At 32.5% G+C, this 20,412-nt stretch overlaps 1 protein-coding gene across 1 annotated transcript in view; it reads right to left on the bottom strand.

Annotated features, from left to right (window-relative positions):
- LOC145292383 (semaphorin-2A-like) overlaps positions 1-20,412 on the bottom strand; it is a 158,425-nt gene that overhangs the window by 27,750 nt on the left and 110,263 nt on the right. The window contains exon 9 of the mRNA XM_080138712.1: positions 10,859-11,104. Coding sequence (XP_079994838.1) covers positions 10,859-11,104 — 246 coding nt within the window. The remainder of the gene's footprint in view (positions 1-10,858; positions 11,105-20,412) is intronic.

Raw genomic sequence — 20,412 nt, 5'->3', positions numbered from 1 at the left:
AAATATTGATATATGAAAAACAATGTCTTTAAAATGTTGCCCATTTTCAGCTTCGCATATTTGTGCTCTTTCCAAAAGATTATTCGTGACAGATACCAGAATCTCTGGATTGCGATTTAACTCCCTTATTTCGTTCCTGCTGTTATCCTTCAACTCTTGCAGGGTTTGGGGTTTGTTAATATAGACTCTTCAAATCGGCGCAGAAGGTTTCTAATTGTGTTGTGGCTTGGGCTTTCTCTTGCATGAAAAATGGCGTCGATAAGTTCTTTGAGTTAAAGCAATTAATTTTGGTAAAAGAATTCCCTAACTTTCGTACGTTGTTCAATGCTACACCTATCCACAATTAATTTTCATAATTAATTATCCGTAAAATATCCGAAAAATAGAAAAAATAATAATGGTAAAATGACAAAGATTTTCAATCCTTTATCTTTTTGGACATCCTGTATATTGCTGCTGGGCATTGGGTGGCCGTTAAGCGTAAATGGAGACCGCGTGATATTATTGTAGCTCCTTTTGTTAAAACTGTAAAAGTATTTATCTAAGTAATCTGGTTAATGTAGTGTCAGATTAAATCTGGTTATTAAGGTTTATCTCCAATATCCTCATAGGAGTTTGTGATATATTATTACATTGACGCCCGGCGCGAATAGAAACCACACGATATCATTATACCATCTTTAGTTAGAACAAATATTACCCTTAGATCCTAGCCAAAAGACGAAGGTATGCTTTAGTTTCACGTACGGTCCAAAAGTGACATCGGTTATCATTTTTTTCATAGGCATCACCACTTATCAAGGCAAAGATGCCACTTAAGGATAAGGGTTAAAGAGTGTACAATAGAAATTGGACAATATAGTAATCATTTATAATAGAAATTCAGTAAATTTGTTAACTGATACGTTAACTTGTTTACGTTAGACTTGAAGACAACCATATTTTAGTCAGCTGGAAAGCAGGAAAACGGAAGACAATTGCATAGGCGTGCAGTTCTAAGAAAGAAGCTTTGCTCATGGAATCTACGTTGAAGTTATGGCACATATAAAGCGTGGGGGAAAATAATGATACTGTTTTCTTCCAGACGGGTGTTTCTTGTGAAAATTTGACGAGGGGGGACCAGAGATTGGAGATCATTTATTTTTTATCTATTTTTATTTTTTTACACTGCGTTTTCCGTGATTTGGGAGATTATATTTATTGGATTGGTGGTGGAAGAGTGGTTGCATGCTGCGAACATTAAATTGGTGTATCTATATACTAATTTAATATTCGTGGTATGTTGCCTTCTATCTTCCTCTTTTATGCATAGGATTTCCAGGTCGAATAATTTTTAATCTGAAAACCCTGCCACACACTGACACACACACAGCATACGTATTAGTAAATAGATTATTAACCCTTGTATAAAAAAAAAAACTTTCAAAAACACTATTGAATATTTTTCTTAATTCTTCAAAAGGTTTCTATTTGAAGAACTAATCATGTTAACACATGAATATTTATAACTAATTACATGTTATTTTGCAATATTTCAACATTTTCTAATTTTATCTATTGACTTAAAATGAATCAACTGTTTGATCACTTGTTAAAAATCCAAATACTCTATGAACTTCCCGGAAGGTCAATATTGATATTTCGCTGCTCAAGCAACATATTCACATGTTCGCACCATTTTTTTTTTTGGGGGGGGGGAGTAAGAATCTCTCTCTCTCTCTCTCTCTCTCTCTCTCTCTCTCTCTTCCCACACTCACTCACTCTCTCAATTGAAACAAATTTCTTGGTTGTGGATCGATAAGCCATTGTTCTCATTGATTGATTGATTTCTATCCTCGGGAAATCTGACCTGAATATTTTAAAATCGATAAGATCTGCCCCAATGTAATTTTTGTTTAATTACCGAAAGGATAAACACTTTTTTTTTGTTCCCTTTTTCTTTTCTTTTTTTCTTTTTTTTTTAAGAATTCACTAATTAGAATTTATCATGACCCTAATCAAAGGCTTGAATTCTAGCGATGAAATAACAAGGAACAAAAAAGAAAACGGAAATTCCTTCAAGACTCTTTGAAGGATTCTCTGAAGAAAACTGTTAATCAGTTTGGATTTTTATTTGAATCCAGTTTATTTCCTGATTGAAAATAAATTGATAAAAAAAAACATCTAAATAAAAAATAAATTTCGTAAATACAAACAAAAATTATAATAATCAGTATTTCTGATTTCCTAAATAGCTGAGGCTTCAGGACAGGGGTTTCAAACTTCGGGTGTTCGTACCCTTTGGCGGCGGTGATAGACGACACTTCAGAGGGTTTGAGGAAAGCTTCGATAATAAAGTGGGATATTATTGTGTTTCTCTGTTTTGTATACTTCTGCCATGTGCTATTTATGGGACAATTCCACCCCCTCCAATTCCGATACAATTACCGATTCTGATTCTTTATAAATCTTTAATATGTCTTATGTAATAATATAAAGTTATTTTGCGTCGATTATCATAAAACCGCATGCTGAGCGTGTATATATTTTCTCAAACGTAAAACCACACTTGTTGGGGCGGGTCTGGATCAATAGATTTTAGTTTTACTGATAGTTTAAAATCAATAAATATTTATTTTATTATTAGCAGTGTACCTAGTGGAAGAGTTTGTTTTTAACAAAATCAAAAAAAAAATAATTTAAGGAATCGTTTTTGGCATCAGAAAGTAGACACACATTTTTCCAATAAAGATTCCGATACCTCCAAAGTTCTGATTTTTTTCGATTCCTGATCCCGATTACAAGTTCCAACACTACAGCGTACTAACTTCTCCCTTTAAGTTTAAGGTTAAGTATTGTTATTGAGTGACCATTAGATTGAACAGATTTTACTATGTAAACTGCTGAATAGATTTAACCATGTAAACTGAACGTTTTTGTTAACGGTATTAAATATGCGGAATAATCACGTGGAATCCCCGAAGTTGAGCAACGTCAAGTTTTGACGGTGTCAAATGGGTGAATATTTACGCTGTATGTAGGATGACATTGACATATCCTTGCAAGATCGCCAAAACTTCATCATCTCGCCTGACGAGCTTATACATGCGACTGAGGACTGCATGTGAATTCCACACTCCCATGAACTTCGTCCTTCGGAGAAAGCCAGTTCAGTCTGCATATGATGATTGTTGCTTTCGTATATGTGCAGATGCTTTTCAGACTGATACGCTACTAGATATGTCGCGCGCACGCGCGCACAAATATAACTCAATGACGCACCGGTTATTTGCCCTTGTCTCAACTTTAGATATGTCCGACAGGAGGCATTTCTACTTCCTGTTCTGCTCTCGAGCTACTTCCGTCATTTACCTCTCTCTCTCTCTCTCTCTCTCTTTCTCTCTCTCTCTCTCTCTCTCTCTTTCTCTTTCGTCTGACTGTGATGTGAATACATGCAATTTTCCTTACGCCTCGACAGGCCTATTTTCGTTAAAAAGTAAGACGATTATGTATACACTAACGAACTGTCGTATATACCCACACACATACACAATGAACATACAATGTATATACTAGCGATCTATTGTAAACACCAGACATACGCATGCGCAATGAACATACACGAAATAAACATTTTTTAACTTCGGGCATGTTTACGCGGTACACTCACAGACACGCGTGTACACAAAATACTGAAATTTTCTTACCTTCTCTAGATAAATATTCGCTCTTTCTTTTATTTGATATTTTGGTTTTATTATTCTGAGGTCGGAATATTACTCACTGTCTTCTACAAGTACAGTACTATATAGTAGTATTAAACAAGTACAATCGTCTGGTACCCATTTCACATGTTTGATTTTTTTGTGGCTATTATTTAGAGAAGGGAAATTTTTCTAAGCATTTGAAAACGAGTCTTTCTACTATATTGTACGTTTATTGCGTATTACGAGGGGCGTGCAATAAGTAATGCCCCTGATCCACTTCCAGTTGTCTGGTCCAGCTACCATTTTGCATGTGCTATGCTTTATACCTCTTCGGGTTATGTAGCAAATTACAGCTCTGAACTAATCGTGGTTTCTGTTTTACAGGTGTTTGAACTGAGTCAGGTGTGAAATGGAGCCTGCTGAATGTCGAGCAGTGATCCGGTTTTTGTATTTGAAAGGACACACATCACAGGAAACTTTTGATGAAATGAAAGAAACTTATGGTGATAATGTCCGATCATATGACCTTGTAAAACGCTGGCATCGTGAATTCAAACATGGCCGGAAGTCTGTGGAAACAGCTCCCAGACCTGGTGTCCCCCCACCCCTTTTGCCATTGATTAGGCATCTGCCGGCAACTTAAGGCTGCCATTTTGGAAGATCGGCGCATTACTATTCGTTAAATAGCCCAAGATGTCAAGATTACTACAGGATCTGTGGAAACTATCATTCATGACCATTTTCATATGCATAAGGTGTCTGCCAGATGGATTCCCAGGTTGCTCACACCATTCCAGAAGCGAGAACGCGTCTAATACTCGAGGATGAATTTGGAGATGTGCGAAAAAGATAAGTCAAAGTTTTTCAAAAGACTGATTACACAGGATGAAACCTGGGTCCATCACTATGGTCCAGAGACCAAAGCCCAATCAATGCAGTGGAAGCACTTGAACTCACCACCTTCAAAGAAGGCAAGGGTACAACCCCCCGCTGGCAAGGTCATGCTCAAAGTCTTCTGGGAACAGGACGGTGTAGTGATGACAGACTTCCTGGCAAAGGGTATCAGAAGATTACAGGATCTTCACTTTTGAGGAAATTAAGAGAAATTATCAAAATGAAGAGGCGGGGCAAGATCAGCAAAGGTACCCTCCTTCTGCAGGACAACGGTCCGGTCCACAACTCGCATGTCACCAGATCAGAAGCACGGGCGTGTGGTTATGAAACCCTCCCCCATCCTCCCTACTCTCCTGACCTTGCACCCTCTGACTTTCACCTCTTCCCAGCCATGAAGATTTTTGGAAAGGAAAGCGTTTCCCAGATGATGCAGCCTTGATTTCTGAAGTGACGTCGTGGTTGGACGAACAACCTGGGGTGTTCTGCAAAAACTGTCTCCAGAGCTGCATCAAACGATGAGAGAAATGCATAACTCTGGGTGGTTCCTATGTAGAGAAAGACTGTGCCAAGTTTCGTTGCTCTACTCCTATGGGAAGTGGGTCAGGGGCATTACTTATTGCACGCCCCTCGTAGATATTAATTGCTATTTCAAGTAAGACATTGTTTCTAGATTCATTCCAATATTTGTTTTTTGGCTACATATATACCTTTTCTTGTATATTATATTAAAAACTAGAGGTTCTCTACAATGCAATGTAAACTACAATATATTGTGGACTGTCACTGTGGGGAAGCGTGTGAAACTTCCGCCCGGTGCACGACGGTGGGTCCCAAACTAAATCAGGCAATCAATCGATTTGATTTGAAAAATGGACGATTTCATCGATAATAAAATATAGGAGAGGTGAAATATTTGTTGATTCTAATTCAATCCCGGACAACCTTGAGTCGCCCTGCTAGTCAATTATATATTTAAGCGGATTTTAAAACCCGGCAATGCCTGCTCCCCACGAGCTAGTCTTTCTAATATGCATTGTTCTATTTTTCGAAACCTACATCCCAGATATCTATGGGGAAGGGAGCAACTTGTGTTCAACGAATCGTATTCAATACGAATTTCATTTCACAAATGATAAACTAAAAAGGGTTGATGCGTTGTAAATCAGACAACCTGAAGCATCCATCCTGGAAATTTTGATCAACTATTTCGTGTCTGCACGTTTTTTTTCGTTATATATATATATATATATATATATATATATATATATATATATATATATATATATATATATAATGAGAGATGAAGATAAATTCTAAAATGTCTGTTTCTGTCGGGTTGAATTCCTTCCAGGCTGTTGAGAATTTGTTCAGCCTTTTCTTTAAAGAATATCACTGATTTCCTTGAATAGACAGACGAGCAGCTGCGTTTTTCTGTCGTTCTATTTTTTTTTCAATATTTTCGTTCACTTTTAGTTTGCTAGGCTAAAATGCTTAAAAAATCTGGCATTTGTCATTCCATTTCGTTCATTTTCTTGTCCTGTTTCATTCATTTTTGTCGTTTCGTTTCATTCATTTTTTCTTGTCCTGTTTCGTTCATTTTTGTCGTTCCGTTTCATTCATTTTTGTCGTTTCGTTTCATTCATTTTTTTTCTTGCCCTGTTTCATTCATTTTTGTCGTTTCGTTTCATTCATTTTTGTCGTTTCGTTTCATTCATTTTTTCTTGTCCTGTTTCGTTCATTTTTGTCGTTTCGTTTCGTTCATTTTTTCTTGTCCTGTTTCGTTCATTTTTGTCGTTTCGTTTCATTAATTTTTGTCGTTTCGTTTCATTCATTTTTTTCTTGTCCTGTTTCATTCATTTTTGTCGTTTCGTTTCATTCATTTTTTCTTGTCCTGTTTCATTCATTTTTGTCGTTTCGTTTCGTTCATTTTTTCTTGTCCTGTTTCGTTCATTTTTGTCGTTTCGTTTTATTCATTTTTTCTTGTCCTGTTTCATTCATTTTTGTCGTTTCGTTTCATTCATTTTTTTTCTTGTCCTGTTTCATTCATTTTTGTCGTTTCGTTTCGTTCATTTTTTCTTGTCCTGGTTCGTTCATTTTGGTCGTTTCGTTTCATTCATTTTTGTCGTTTCGTTTCATTCATTTTTTTTCTTGTCCTGTTTCATTCATTTTTGTCGTTTCGTTTCGTTCATTTTTTCTTGTCCTGTTTCGTTCATTTTTGTCGTTTCGTTTCATTCATTTTTGTCGTTTCGTTTCATTCATTTTTCTTGTCCTGTTTCATTCATTTTTGTCGTTTTATTCATTTTTTCTTGTCCTGTTTCGTTCATTTTTGTCGTTTCATTCATTTTTTTTCTTGTCCTGTTTCATTCATTTTTGTCGTTTCGTTTCATTCATTTTTTCTTGTCCTGTTTCGTTCATTTTTGTCGTTTCGTTTGGTTCATTTTTGTCGTTTCATTCATTTTTGTCGTTTCATTCATTTTTGTCGTTTCATTCATTTTTGTCGTTTCGTTCATTTTTGTCGTTTCGTTTCGTTCATTTTTTCTTGTCCTGTTTCGTTCGTTTTTGTCGTTTCGTTTCATTCATTTTTGTCGTTTCGTTTCATTCATTTTTTCTTGTCCTGTTTCATTCATTTTTGTCGTTTCGTTTCATTCATTTTTTCTTGTCCTGTTTCGTTCATTTTTGTCGTTCCGTTTCATTCATTTTTGTCGTTTCGTTTCATTCATTTTTTTTCTTGTCCTGTTTCATTCATTTTTGTCGTTTCGTTTCATTCATTTTTTCTTGTCCTGTTTCGTTCATTTTTGTCGTTTCGTTTGGTTCATTTTTGTCGTTTCATTCATTTTTGTCGTTTCATTCATTTTTGTCGTTCCGTTTTATTTATGTGTTCGTTCCTTGATTGCATAAGTCATATACAAACACTGCCTATAATTTTCAAAAATTGCAAATAACTCACACATTGACTTTTCTAGAAAGCGTGTGTATATGCAAATCAGGACGTTTTGAAAGAAGCGTCAGTCTATCTGTAGTTTTGCAATATTTTGCTTCAAAATTTAACAAATCATGATTTGTTCATAAATGTACAAAGGAAATTAGGTGTTATTTTATTAGATCGTCTGTATATATGTCTATATTATTAAAATAAAATTGTAATATTAATTTAAGAAATATTAATTTAAAATTTTTATGGTTTGTAATATATTAACTTAAGAAATATTAATTGTATTCTATGATTAGTTAAATAGTTTTTATATTTTAATATATTAATTTAAGATATATTAATTGTATTCTATGATTAGTTAAATATTTTTTATATTTTAATATATAAATTTAAGATATATTAATTGTATTCTATGATTAGTTAAATATTTTTTATATTTTAATATATTAATTTAAGATATATTAATTGTATTCTATGATTAGTTAAATATTTTTTATATTTTAATATATTAATTCAGGATATATTAATTGTATTCTATGATTAGTTAAATATTTTTTTATATTTTAATATATTAATTTAAGATATATTAATTGTATTCTATGATTAGTTAAATATTTTTTATATTTTAATATATTAATTGTATTCTATGATTAGTTAAATAGTTTTTATATTTTAATATATTAATTTAAGATATATTAATTGTATTCTATGATTAGTTAAATATTTTTTATATTTTAATATATTAACTTAAGAAATATTAATTGTATTCTATGATCAGTTAAATATTTTTTATATTTTAATATATTAATTTAAGATATATTAATTGTATTCTATGATTAGTTAAATATTTTTTATATTTTAATATATTAATTTAAGATATATTAATTGTATTCTATGATTAGTTAAATATTTTTTATATTTTAATATATTAACTTAAGAAATATTAATTGTATTCTATGATCAGTTAAATATTTTTTATATTTTAATATATTAATTTAAGATATATTAATTGTATTCTATGATTATTAAAATAGTTTTGTTTTTTAATATATTAATTTAAGAAATATTTATTGTATTCTATTATTTAAATATTTTTCATGTTTTTTTAATATATATATATTTAAGATATATTAATTGTATTCTATTATTATTTAAATATTTTTTATATTTTTATTAAAATAATTTAAGATAGTTTAATTGTATTTTATTATTTAAATATTTTTAATGCTTTTTAATATATTTAAGATATATTATATTCTATGATTATTTAAATATTTTTTATATATTTTAATATATTAATTTAAGATATATTAATTGTATTATATTATTTAAATATTTTTCATGTTTTTAATATATAAATTTAGGGTATATTAATTGTATTCTATTATTCAATATATTAAAAAAAACATATTTAATTTAAGATATATTAATTGCATAACATTTTTAGTGAACTTCATCTAACAATCTTTTTTAGAAAAGTCTTTCGTACAGTACGCTTGTGAAAATATTACAATTTAAAGTGGGTTTTTACTTATCGTGTTTTATGGATTACTTTATACATGTGAGCATTAGAAAGCTCTCCATCTGGTCTAGGTGATACCTTTCTTCAATGCGTTTGTTCTTAAGAATGTGCCTCTAATTTTCTTCATTGAATCTAACTACACCATGGAATATCTTTTCTTTTTTAATCTCGATTTCTTTTAGGCTTTTCATGCAAGTTTTTAGTTTTTCAATCTATGTGCTTTATAGCAAAATTGATGACTCCTTATGAACATAATCTTGCTAAAAAGCCTGAGATGAGCATTTTATTGAAAATCCATGGATTAAGGAAGAAACTTTAAATTTTTGTATTCCTTGTCAAATAATAAATCTGTCGTAATTTTTTCTTATTTACTGAATTTAATTCCAAAATTCATATACTGGCAGGCCACCCGGCATTGCCCGATCGTAAAATACGCTCAAATATATATTTTCATTAATATAGATTTCGTATTTATTATTATATTATATTGGACCCAATATATTGTAATGATTTAAAAAATTTAAAAACAATAACTCGTGCGCCAGCACCGAGAATCGAAACCAAAACGTTTAGTATATGATTTACTTTCCTGTGACGTTAATGCCTGAGCTATGAAGACATGCTTGCTGCACGGCTAAAAATTAAACGTGAACAAATAGTTATTACGTTATGCATGCATATCCGTAATGCCGTTGTTCGACCTTCACCTGCCAAATATCATTTTAATTTTCACACTTTTGCACTGATTTTTCCCGGCTAAAACTCAAATATAAAGTTTCGTATAGGTTCGAATACCCTATATATTAAAGTTCATATTCGTAGAACAAAAACTGACAGAAGTTTGGCAGGCAATTTTTTAAATGTTTTACCAAATATATATATACTCGTACATAAATATATATGGAAAAGGTTTGTGTTTCCTATAATTTTTTACGCAAATATTACGCAAGTATAAATAATGTAGAATACCTGCCTGAATATAATTATACATAATAGTTAAGTAAAGATGATCATTCCATAAGAAAATCGAAAAAATTATTATAGAATTAAAAAGAATGTTTAAAATAATATGCAAATTAGCTAGATCTTTTGCAGATGAATAAAATTCCACGACGCATATATAACAAAGTTGCGTTTTCTTTTTAATATTCATATCAATACACACACAAAAATTATAGGAGTGTGTATATATATATATATATATATATATATATATATATATATATATATATACGCACACCAAGTTAGAGGTATTCAGGAGAAAACCCCCATGAATTAAAACGAAATTATTAACAGTGCTCAATAAAAAGAGATTATAATATTTTTATTTATATAGACAAATATTACATAGTTGCAACACTGAATATGCTAATGATTCGGAACAATTGGTTTAGTAAAAACCAAAGGCTCTTCTACAGGCAACAAAAATAATGTTTATCTGCTATTCGTCATAGATAATGAATAGCGGATAAACTTTATTTCTGTTGCCTGACAAAGAGCTTTTGGTTTAATAAACTAATCCTTCCAAAACATTAGCATATTCAGTGTTGCGACTATGTAATATTTGTCTATATAATATATATATATATATATGGAAGATTCTGTGTAGTTTAATTGCCATATATTTTTAAAATTTACATATGCATGTGCACACACGCACACACATATATAATATAACATGTACTGTTATCCATAGCTATTTCTCTATATCACGGCTCATCAGTATGGCTAAGTAGACAAAAGTGTCTACATTATTATTTAATTATTCATCTGACATATATGAATAAAAAAAAGCCATCCAAGCAAAAGGAAAGTCATACACACCTTTGCGTATATTAACAATATAATGTGAAACTTCTTTATGATGCATATCAAAAGCTTGGTAAATTCCCTGGTGGTTTTCGTGGATGTTCTGCAAAATGAGGGACTGGTCCTGCGCCAAAAGATATTCCTCTCCAGGGCACAGTTCCAAACCATCTTTTTTCCACGTCACAGGGCCATGGACACAGAGTTTGTAATTCAGTTTCAGTCGGAAGGAAGTACCAACTGATACGTTGAGTGTAAGGGCATCTGTAATTAAAAAGAATAGAAATTATTAATAGGTTAAAATAGTTCGCTTGAAGCATTGTTTAATTTGTATAAAGTTTATAGAAGGTACAACAATGCAAATGTGTGACGGATAGACTCAAAGCGATAAAATTTAAGATTTAATCAAGTACCTACTGACCTATTGAGTGTTATGGCATCTGGTGGTCAGAAAATAAATAAAAATTTATAAATCTGAAAAAAAATTATTTTTGGAACCAGATTTTTTTTTTTTTTTTAAATATGTTAAAAAAAATAAAAAAATAAAAAAAAAACCCAGGACGTTTGTATTGTTTGGTTTATTGGTCCCCCGCCAAAGGAGATATTGGACCTAGTAATTCACTTCCATTCGTTTGTTTGCACTTTCCTCAATTTTTCGCACTTGCATATTTTTGGAATCTTGACGACTGGACCATTAAGTTGAAAGTGCTCGCGAAATAATAGAACAAAATAAACACACTGATACTATTTGCAACAATTCGACCAACCTACAAAAATGAAAATACGAAAATTAGACAAAAGAATTAAAAAAAGAGGATATTTATTTATTTATTTATTTATTTATTTGCGGACTGTTATCCTCGTCTTCATAGTTGTTGTTTCACGACGTTTCGGCCAAATATTCGTCTGGCCTCCTTCAGGTGGTTAACCGTTCCAGGTGAGCATTGTCTGAAGATAGCGGTTTTAATCCTACCCAAAGCAGGCCAGAGGATTAGTTGGCAAAAACGTAACGAGACAACTATTGAAGGCAGTCATTACTGGAGATACAGTTTGGAGACTCAGCATTTCTATCCCGTCATGGTTAACCATCAGAAAAATGCTAAATGGATGAAAAACGTGTACAGAAATATGTCAGCAAGTTTAAATGCAAATTGTTCATTTCAACTTGCCGACATATTTCTATTACTTTTGCGCATGCACAAATTTATTCATAACTTGAAGTGGTTTAATTTTACATCTTTCTCATCTGTCAATAGCTCAAACGGTAGGGAACATGACTGGAGCGCTATTCTAGCTGATTGCACCAAAATCATGTATTTTTTAAAACTTTTGCAGTCAGTACTATATATATATATATATATATTAATTTTGAAGTTTGTTTTTGAAATATCGTTATTTTCAATGTATACGGTTTTCATTTAACGGGTCTAGATTGTAATTTAAAAAACCAATCACGGTTAATTTGGAGTTAAGCTCAATGTATCTATTTAATAGGTTCAGAGCATATATAGTGTAAAATTTTGTTGAAAATTCAAAGACTCACGTTTTCTTTTTTTTATAACCTTCGTTTATTTCCTGGATTTTTTCCATTACAGCTGTTTCATTGATGAGTAGGCAATTTTACGAATTATGTTTCCGTAAAAATATCCTATCCTCATCAACTTCTTCAGATGTTTATCCATTAGATTTTCACAACAAAATGTATATTTTTTAACATGCTGAGCATCGTATTCGGATAAAAAATTTTCCAAAGCTATGCCTCCTCACTTCCTCCATCTTTTGGTGTTATGTATACACACAAACACACTATTCAATAGAGAATTGGCTCTGTATTAATAAATATGAACTCTGAATAAATTATATTTAAGTATATTTACTACTTGGCAAAGCCGGTTGCCACTTACAAGTTATGAAATATATCTATACTAGCAGGCAGCTCCGGCGTTTTCTGGTCGTAAAAAACGCTTAAATATATTTTAAATTATGCCGATTTAGAATTCTTTATTATAGAACCACGTCTATTGATTATCATATTGTACCCAATATATAGTGATTTCTAGTAAAAAAATATATATAACTTTTTTATCAGCTAGAATCGATACTAAAACATTTAGCTCTTTTGTAGTTTTTGGTACAATCTGAGTTAACATGCATATCAAAACCTGACAAATTAACAGTTAAACGTATATTTATTTGTGCATGCATTGAGTTTGCATATTACATTGAACTATGCATGGCAAGCATCAATTTTTCTATCCCCCCTCTATATAACTCGCTAAACATCTCTCTCATTCGTTCACCTTTTATCACTCGCGTTCGATCTTTTTACCCCCCCCCCTCTCTATCGATTGTTCTCCCCCTTTGTCACTCCTTCACACTCTCTAGCACTCGCTCATCCTCTCTATAACTCCCTCTATCATTCCTTCTTCCCCCTCTATCACTCGCTCTCCTCCCCCTCTATCACTCGCTCTCCCCTCCATCATTCACCCTCCCTCTCTCTCTATCATTTTAATCGTTTCTTCTTTATCACTTATCTTCCCTCTCTTATTCTTTACATAATTTCATTTCTCAACATTTCTATTATAATTCTTCCTATCTAAAATGGTTCATATATAGGTTTTAAAAAAAGGGGGAAAAACAAGAATACATCAGAGTTTTCGTCTTCTACATACCTATACTATTCTGTTTGTTGAAAAATCATGTCCTCATATCCTACAAGATATGGTGAGTTTTATAACCAGTTTTAGTTGCAGGAATGTATTTCTGAAGCAATAAATTACTCCCTACTTTATATATATATATATATATATATATATATATATATATATATATATATAATGTAATGTGAGAGAGATGTTCTTATTTTATTATTAAATTCATCTCTAGAATAAATGGAAAAGATGGCAGTGAATGTCAGACCCCCCCCCCATCTACAATAGAGCAGAGTATTATAGGGAATGTTCGACGCTAGATACAAGGAATTCTGTGTGAAATCTTTCCTCCTCTCGAATCTGGCAGAGTGCAAAGGAATTACATTTCCACGTGCTGATGAGACTGCTAATGGAAAGCAATGGCCAAAATGAAAAGGAGAATTTTTCTTTTTTAAGTTTCGACATAATTTCGATATAATTTCAAAACTCCATGATTTGAATAATATATTGGCAGGCATCAGATCACAAAACAACAAATGGATTTTTTTTTTTTGTAAACGATTTCATAAATATGGAAATTCACTTTTCTTCTCGGGAGAAATGGCATAAAAAAGAAATAAACATTTTTAAAAACTTCTTTTTCGATTATCAATTTCTGTATATTGAGTTTCGTTGTAAATTGTATTAATTTTAACATAGATCTGATCTAAATTCAGTTAGTTTTTTTTTTTCATACAAGTGCACTTTTCTATACAAATATATATATATACATACATATACAAATATATATATGTATACATACATATACAAATTATATATATATATACATACATATACAAATTATATATATACATACATATACAAATTATATATATATACATACATATACAAATTATATATATATATATATATATATATACATACATATACAAATTATATATATATATATATACATACATATACAAATTATATATATATATATACATACATATACAAATTATATATATATATACATACATATACAAATTATATATATATATACATACATATACAAATTATATATATATATACATACATATACAAATTATATATATATATATATATATATATACATACATATACAAATTATATATATATATATATATATATATACACACACACCCACACACACAGTGGAACGGGGAGGAAATGTTCGTTTATGTTAAAAGGTGTATCCTACCAAATTTTTTCATATAATTACAGTAAATTTACGTTAAAAATGTATATTTACATGAAACTAATTCTTATTAAATAAACAGACAAAACGCATGATTAAATAGCTTTGAAAAATGCGTATTGTATTGCTTGTAAAAAAATTGGTATCCATTTGTCTGAAGCTGGACACACCATTTCAAACTGTTGTGGTATCTGTCTGGAGCCAGACCTCTACCATTTCAGACATTTGTGGTATATGTTTGAAACCGGACCTATACAATCTTAAACAATTTAATTCGGTTGACAAAGTTCTTGCAGGATTTTTAATTCTGATTTCAAATGATCTATTTTCGAATAAGTTTTATTTATAATAACTTTACATTATATATCATTTTAAAGAGTGTTTTTCGATCTATCTAATCGTTTAAATAACAATAGTTTTAAAACAATTATACCTTTTTAGAACGTTGAATACAAGATTAAAACAAGTAAATTTGCACATTTTTTTTTAAATTTTAATAGGCCGAAAAGCTGCTGAAATAGCTCTCGATATCAATGAAGCGTTTAACCCAAAAATCACTATTGAACGCACAATACAATGGTGGTTTACGAAATTTCGTGGCGGCGACGAGTCTTGATGATGATGAGCGTAGTGGTCAACTATCGGTTGTTGACAACGATCAATTAAGAAATTAAGAGTCTTAGTCGAAGCCAATCCACACACAACTGTTAGATAATTTTTTTCTGAATTAGATGTAACGTATACAAATATTTCCAACCACTTGGGAAAGAATAGCAAAAAAAACAAAAAAAACTTGATGTGCCTCATGAATTGAATGACACCCCCCTAAAAAAAATCACTGTTATGAAGTGTCGTCATCCATCCTTTTATGCAACACGAACGACTCGTTTTTCGGCTGAGTTGTGATTTGGGATGCAAAGTGGGTTCTTTACGACAAACGCCGCCACTCAGTTAATGGTTAGCTGCCAGAGACGTTCCACAACACTTCCTGGCGCCAGAGTTGTACCAAAATATGGTCATTCATTGTGGGTGTTTTTGTTTTTTTAATACAAGCGAAACCATTATGGTGGAGAAGTATGTCAGCAAATGGATGGAATGCACTATAAACTTCGACAACAATATCCAGCATTAGTCAACAGAAAAGGCTCAATTCTCCTCAATTACAATGCCCAAACGCACGTTACTAAACCGACCCTGCAAAAGTTGAACGTATTTAGCTACGAAACTAACTCAACTCTTTCCAGACCCCATCGCCTACCGACTACCATTTTTTTTTTTAAATATCTCGACAAGTTTCTGCGTTTGAAAGGGTTCAGAAACCTAAACGATATCAAAAACGCCTTCAGCGACATTATCGGCACGAACACAATATTTTTATGTTACAGGCAAAAAAATACACTTGTTTTGCATTCGCAAAAGTGTTGATTGTGACGGTGTTTATTTCGATCATTAAATTTTTGTTTGCGGTGAGATATGTTCATCTGAATTTGAATGGTAAACACCGCAAGAACTTTCTTGTCAACCTGATAGCATCCGTCTGAATCCGGACTAATACCGTTTTAGATTGTTGTACTATGGAGAAGAAAATGAAGGGTTGCCAGTTTTAAATTGCGTAAACTGTTTGGCATGGTCGGCACCAGATTCTGAATGAGAAAAGAAGTTTTGTTTAGATTTTTTTATATGTGTATTTTTTTACTAGACAGATACCACACTAGTCTGAAATGGTAGAGGTCCGGCTCCAGACAGATACTACAATAGTCTGAAATGGTGTATCCAGCTTCAGACAAATGGATACCAATTTTTTGTCCGTTTATTTAATAAGAATTAGTTTCATGTAAATATACATTTTTAACGTAAATTTACTGTAACTAAATGAGGAAATTTAGTAGAATACACTTCTTTAACATAAACAAACATTTCCCTCCCCGTTCCACTGTGTATGTATATATATATATATATATATATATATATATATATATATATATATATATTTGTATATGTATGTATATATATATTGGAAGGAAGAAAGGCAGTTAGTTTCGACAGTTGAGAGAGATTATTGGGCTGAGAATTTTCAGTGTTGTTAAGGAAGGGGTTCCATTATTTTTCTTTTCGGAATTACAATAGTTTAGTGTGGTGATTATGCAGAGTGGCTACGGGATAAATGAGCATTAATGGCATACGTCAGCTGCAAGGAAACAATGGCAGCATACTTACGTGAACCTACAACTTCGAAGGGACGACTGTGATCATGTAGAAAAGATGCAGTTCGAAACAATCATTTTGTGACTGAAGTTGAGATGATGGAGTTTGGTAAACTTCATCTTTTCATATGAGTGTTAATGTGCGCGCACGCCACCGCTACACAGATTGGAAAGCAAAAGGAAGGACCTGATCTGATCTGATCTGACCTTCCACCTACATAGAGCGCATTGGGAGTTACCCATTTGGCGAGGCTCAGTATTGCTTAATTTCGGTAATCTGATTGTTATGTAGTAGGTCATCATCATTCTTCATATTCATCTCTTGTTTATCTCTCCAGATAGATAGATAGAGCAGGAGGGATAGATACAGAAATATAGATAACTAGACCGAGAGATATACCGATGGTACACGTAGATAAATAAATAGATCGACAGACAGATTAATAGCTTGGTAATTGTCTGTATTTTTGAGATGAGGTGTTTTCATTGATTGATTATTATTACGTCCCAGTGACATATGGCCGAGTGGTCCTAGACGTTGTATCAAAGTTTACAGTTACCCAAAGGTGCTGAGTTCAATCCTGAACGAAGGCAGTGAAAAAGTAACATTCAAAACAGAGAATCAGCAACTATGTCCCAAAGCCTAGCTGGAGTCCGAACACGGTACCCCCGTAATAATAATAAAGGGTTGGGTTCGAGACTCCTAACAAACGGTTCCCCAGTTCGATACAAAACACCTGACGAAGGCCGGAGGGCAAAACGGCCGAAACGTTGTGACAATAACAACCAAGATGAGGAAGTCAGTCCGACAATCTCAATCAAAGATTAAATACTTTATGTTCGACCTACTACATAACATGATGAGAACTAACGTGTCAACATGATTGTCATATGTTTAAAATAACTAAATGAAAGGAGAAAGGTTTTCGCTCAAAGATAATTTTTTTTTAGATGAAAAATCGTTCATACTTGTTTTGGGACTTTTGTTTTAGACTGTTGTGAATGAAGTGCAGTGAAGAATGTGTAAATGCTACTAATAAGAGCAAATGTTTCTGTTGTCAGGGAAGAAAAGAAAGGAGAGCTACTAATATCAAGAGAGAACGTTGTCTTAGTATTTATTTCTCCCCCACTACGAGAAAAAGCACACTGACCTTGCAAAAGAAGCCTGTGCAGCCCAATCGGCATGCTCCATAAAAGGCGCCTCGGGCAATTAGCAATAAACTAACTCCTTCCCAAAAAGAGAAAATAAAGCCTGGGAGGTCGGACCTCTTAGAACTTTGCAGAACCAGCATTACACCAGAATCAACGAAAAGCAGTTTATTGCAGGAACGTCTAATCTCTGTTGTTGGTGAAAAGAAGAAAAAGCAGTTTCGCACGCCATGTTAATACTGAAAAGTGTTAATATGAGTATTCTTTCAACTCTAAATAATTTACATGGCTGAAATAGGAATTAATTGACCAAACACATCTTTCACTTGGTTACAAAAATGACCAAGATATCTCCGATTCTCTCTTTTGATCTTAAGCATGGGGAAAACGGTGACTGGTTAATTTTAATGCATTTAAAGCCAAACTTCTCTATTTCCACCATCAACGCTCTGATCCCCATCTGGCACCAATTGAAATAGATGGGTCTCGTCTTGGGGAAGTACTATGTTTTTTCAGTCTTCTTAGTCTGGCCTTTATTTCTGATCTGACATGGAACGCATACATCAAATCTGTTGCTAAGGTCGCCGGAAAAATAGTTAAATCATTCTGCCACACCAGAAGAAATCTCACTGCCAATGCAATCTCTACCTGTATAAGAGCCAAGTACGGCCTAAAATCGAGTACTATTGCAACACCTGGGCAAGAGCTGCTCGGAGCCTCTTATCCTACTTTGACAGAGTCCAAAATTGGTTTGAAACCTAGTAGCTGATACTCTTCTTTTTTGTGCAACCTTTTTCCCACAGAAGAGATGTTGCAGGCCTGTCTGTGCTCTATCGTTATTTTCAGAGGACGTGCACGTCCTTGCTAGCCAAACTTTTACAAAACACTTATTTACCTAAAACCACTATCATCAATTTCTCTCATTCTCTATCTGTGCTTTAATCGAAATGTAGATTCCATGAACAAAGCCTCTTTCGTAGAGCTGCCCGCCTGTGGAACTCTATTCCTGCTTTCCAACTGACTACAATATGGTCGTCTTCAAGTCCAATTTAAACAAGTTCTTGCTCAGCCGTCCCCTTAAATAATCAAATTATATTGAATTCCCACTACAAACAATTATTATACTCTTGTCCCAATGACTACCATTCACTAATTAACCCATATCCTTGAGTGGTTTTCCAGCCTTTATAAGTGATAACTCCCTTGTAAAAATTAAAAAAAAATAAACGTGCATGCCAGAGATAGAGGAGATGCTGATATTTTACAAAACAGTAGTTACTCTTAACTATTACGGTGCATTTACTTACAAATATTTCAAGGACTGACATGTCCTGGCTTTAAAGAACATTGCTCATCTGAAACAGCCACCTATTCACCTGCATGATTTTTAGCTTATCATCATTTTTGTATAACCTCCATTTACAAGCAGGAATTTGTTATACGGCTTGTAGGATTGACTTCCAAACTTCGTTTAGGTTTCTTTGGACGTTATTTTGTTTCACTGAGGCAAGAGTTTTTGTACGTTGGATGTTCTCCGTGCTTTCAATCCACTCTGTAATGGGGGACCAACGTTTTTTTTTTTTTTATCGAGACACCAAATCTGGGCGATTGCCCATCAGAGCTACAGAGTGCATCACTTGCTAAGGGGATCATAGAAGAGTCTTTAAAAAGGGCAGTAACACGAACTGAGAGGTGTTCAAGAACATTCTTTCCAGCAATGCGGTTGTTAAGTTGGGGAAATCTATTAGACTCAAGAGGTATTACTTTGTATGGACAACAATGTGCGCATAGTATCCCAAGGCTGAATTAAGCGTTAAAACAGTATCAATATCACTAGGAATACAGAAGAGAGAAATGCGTTTGTATTGTAAGAAGTTGGTATTTCTAGTCTATCCTCTATATAAATTGTTTTATTTATTAATTTTTTTTTTGGCTTGCATTAATATTTATGTTAAATACATACACCGCGTTTGTTTGTTTTTTCTTCATGTATAAATAACTAAAAACTTTTTCAATATATATATATATATATATATATATATATTCTATATATATATGTATATTCTATAAAGAGATGTAGTATTTATTCAAGAATACTTAATATTTGAATGGCCTGTTGACTCGCTATGAGGATGAAATTTACATATATCTAGAGAGAGATACAGAGGAAGAGAGAGTTGGTAAAATATAGTTATGGCAATTAAGCTAAACAGAGGTGTCCACATTTCATCCTCATAGCGAGTCAACAGGTCATTCAAATATTAAGTATTCCTGAAGTAAATACTGAAAAAAAGAAAATCTCTTTATATATATATATATATATATATATATATATGTATATATCTCTTCATA

Source organism: Euprymna scolopes, chromosome 13 (assembly GCF_053919585.1).
Source record: "Euprymna scolopes isolate OS-2025 chromosome 13, ASM5391958v1, whole genome shotgun sequence".
Lineage (NCBI taxonomy): Eukaryota > Metazoa > Mollusca > Cephalopoda > Sepiida > Sepiolidae > Euprymna > Euprymna scolopes.
The sequence above is the reverse complement of the archived record's forward strand: the minus strand, read 5'-3'. Positions and strand labels throughout refer to the sequence as shown.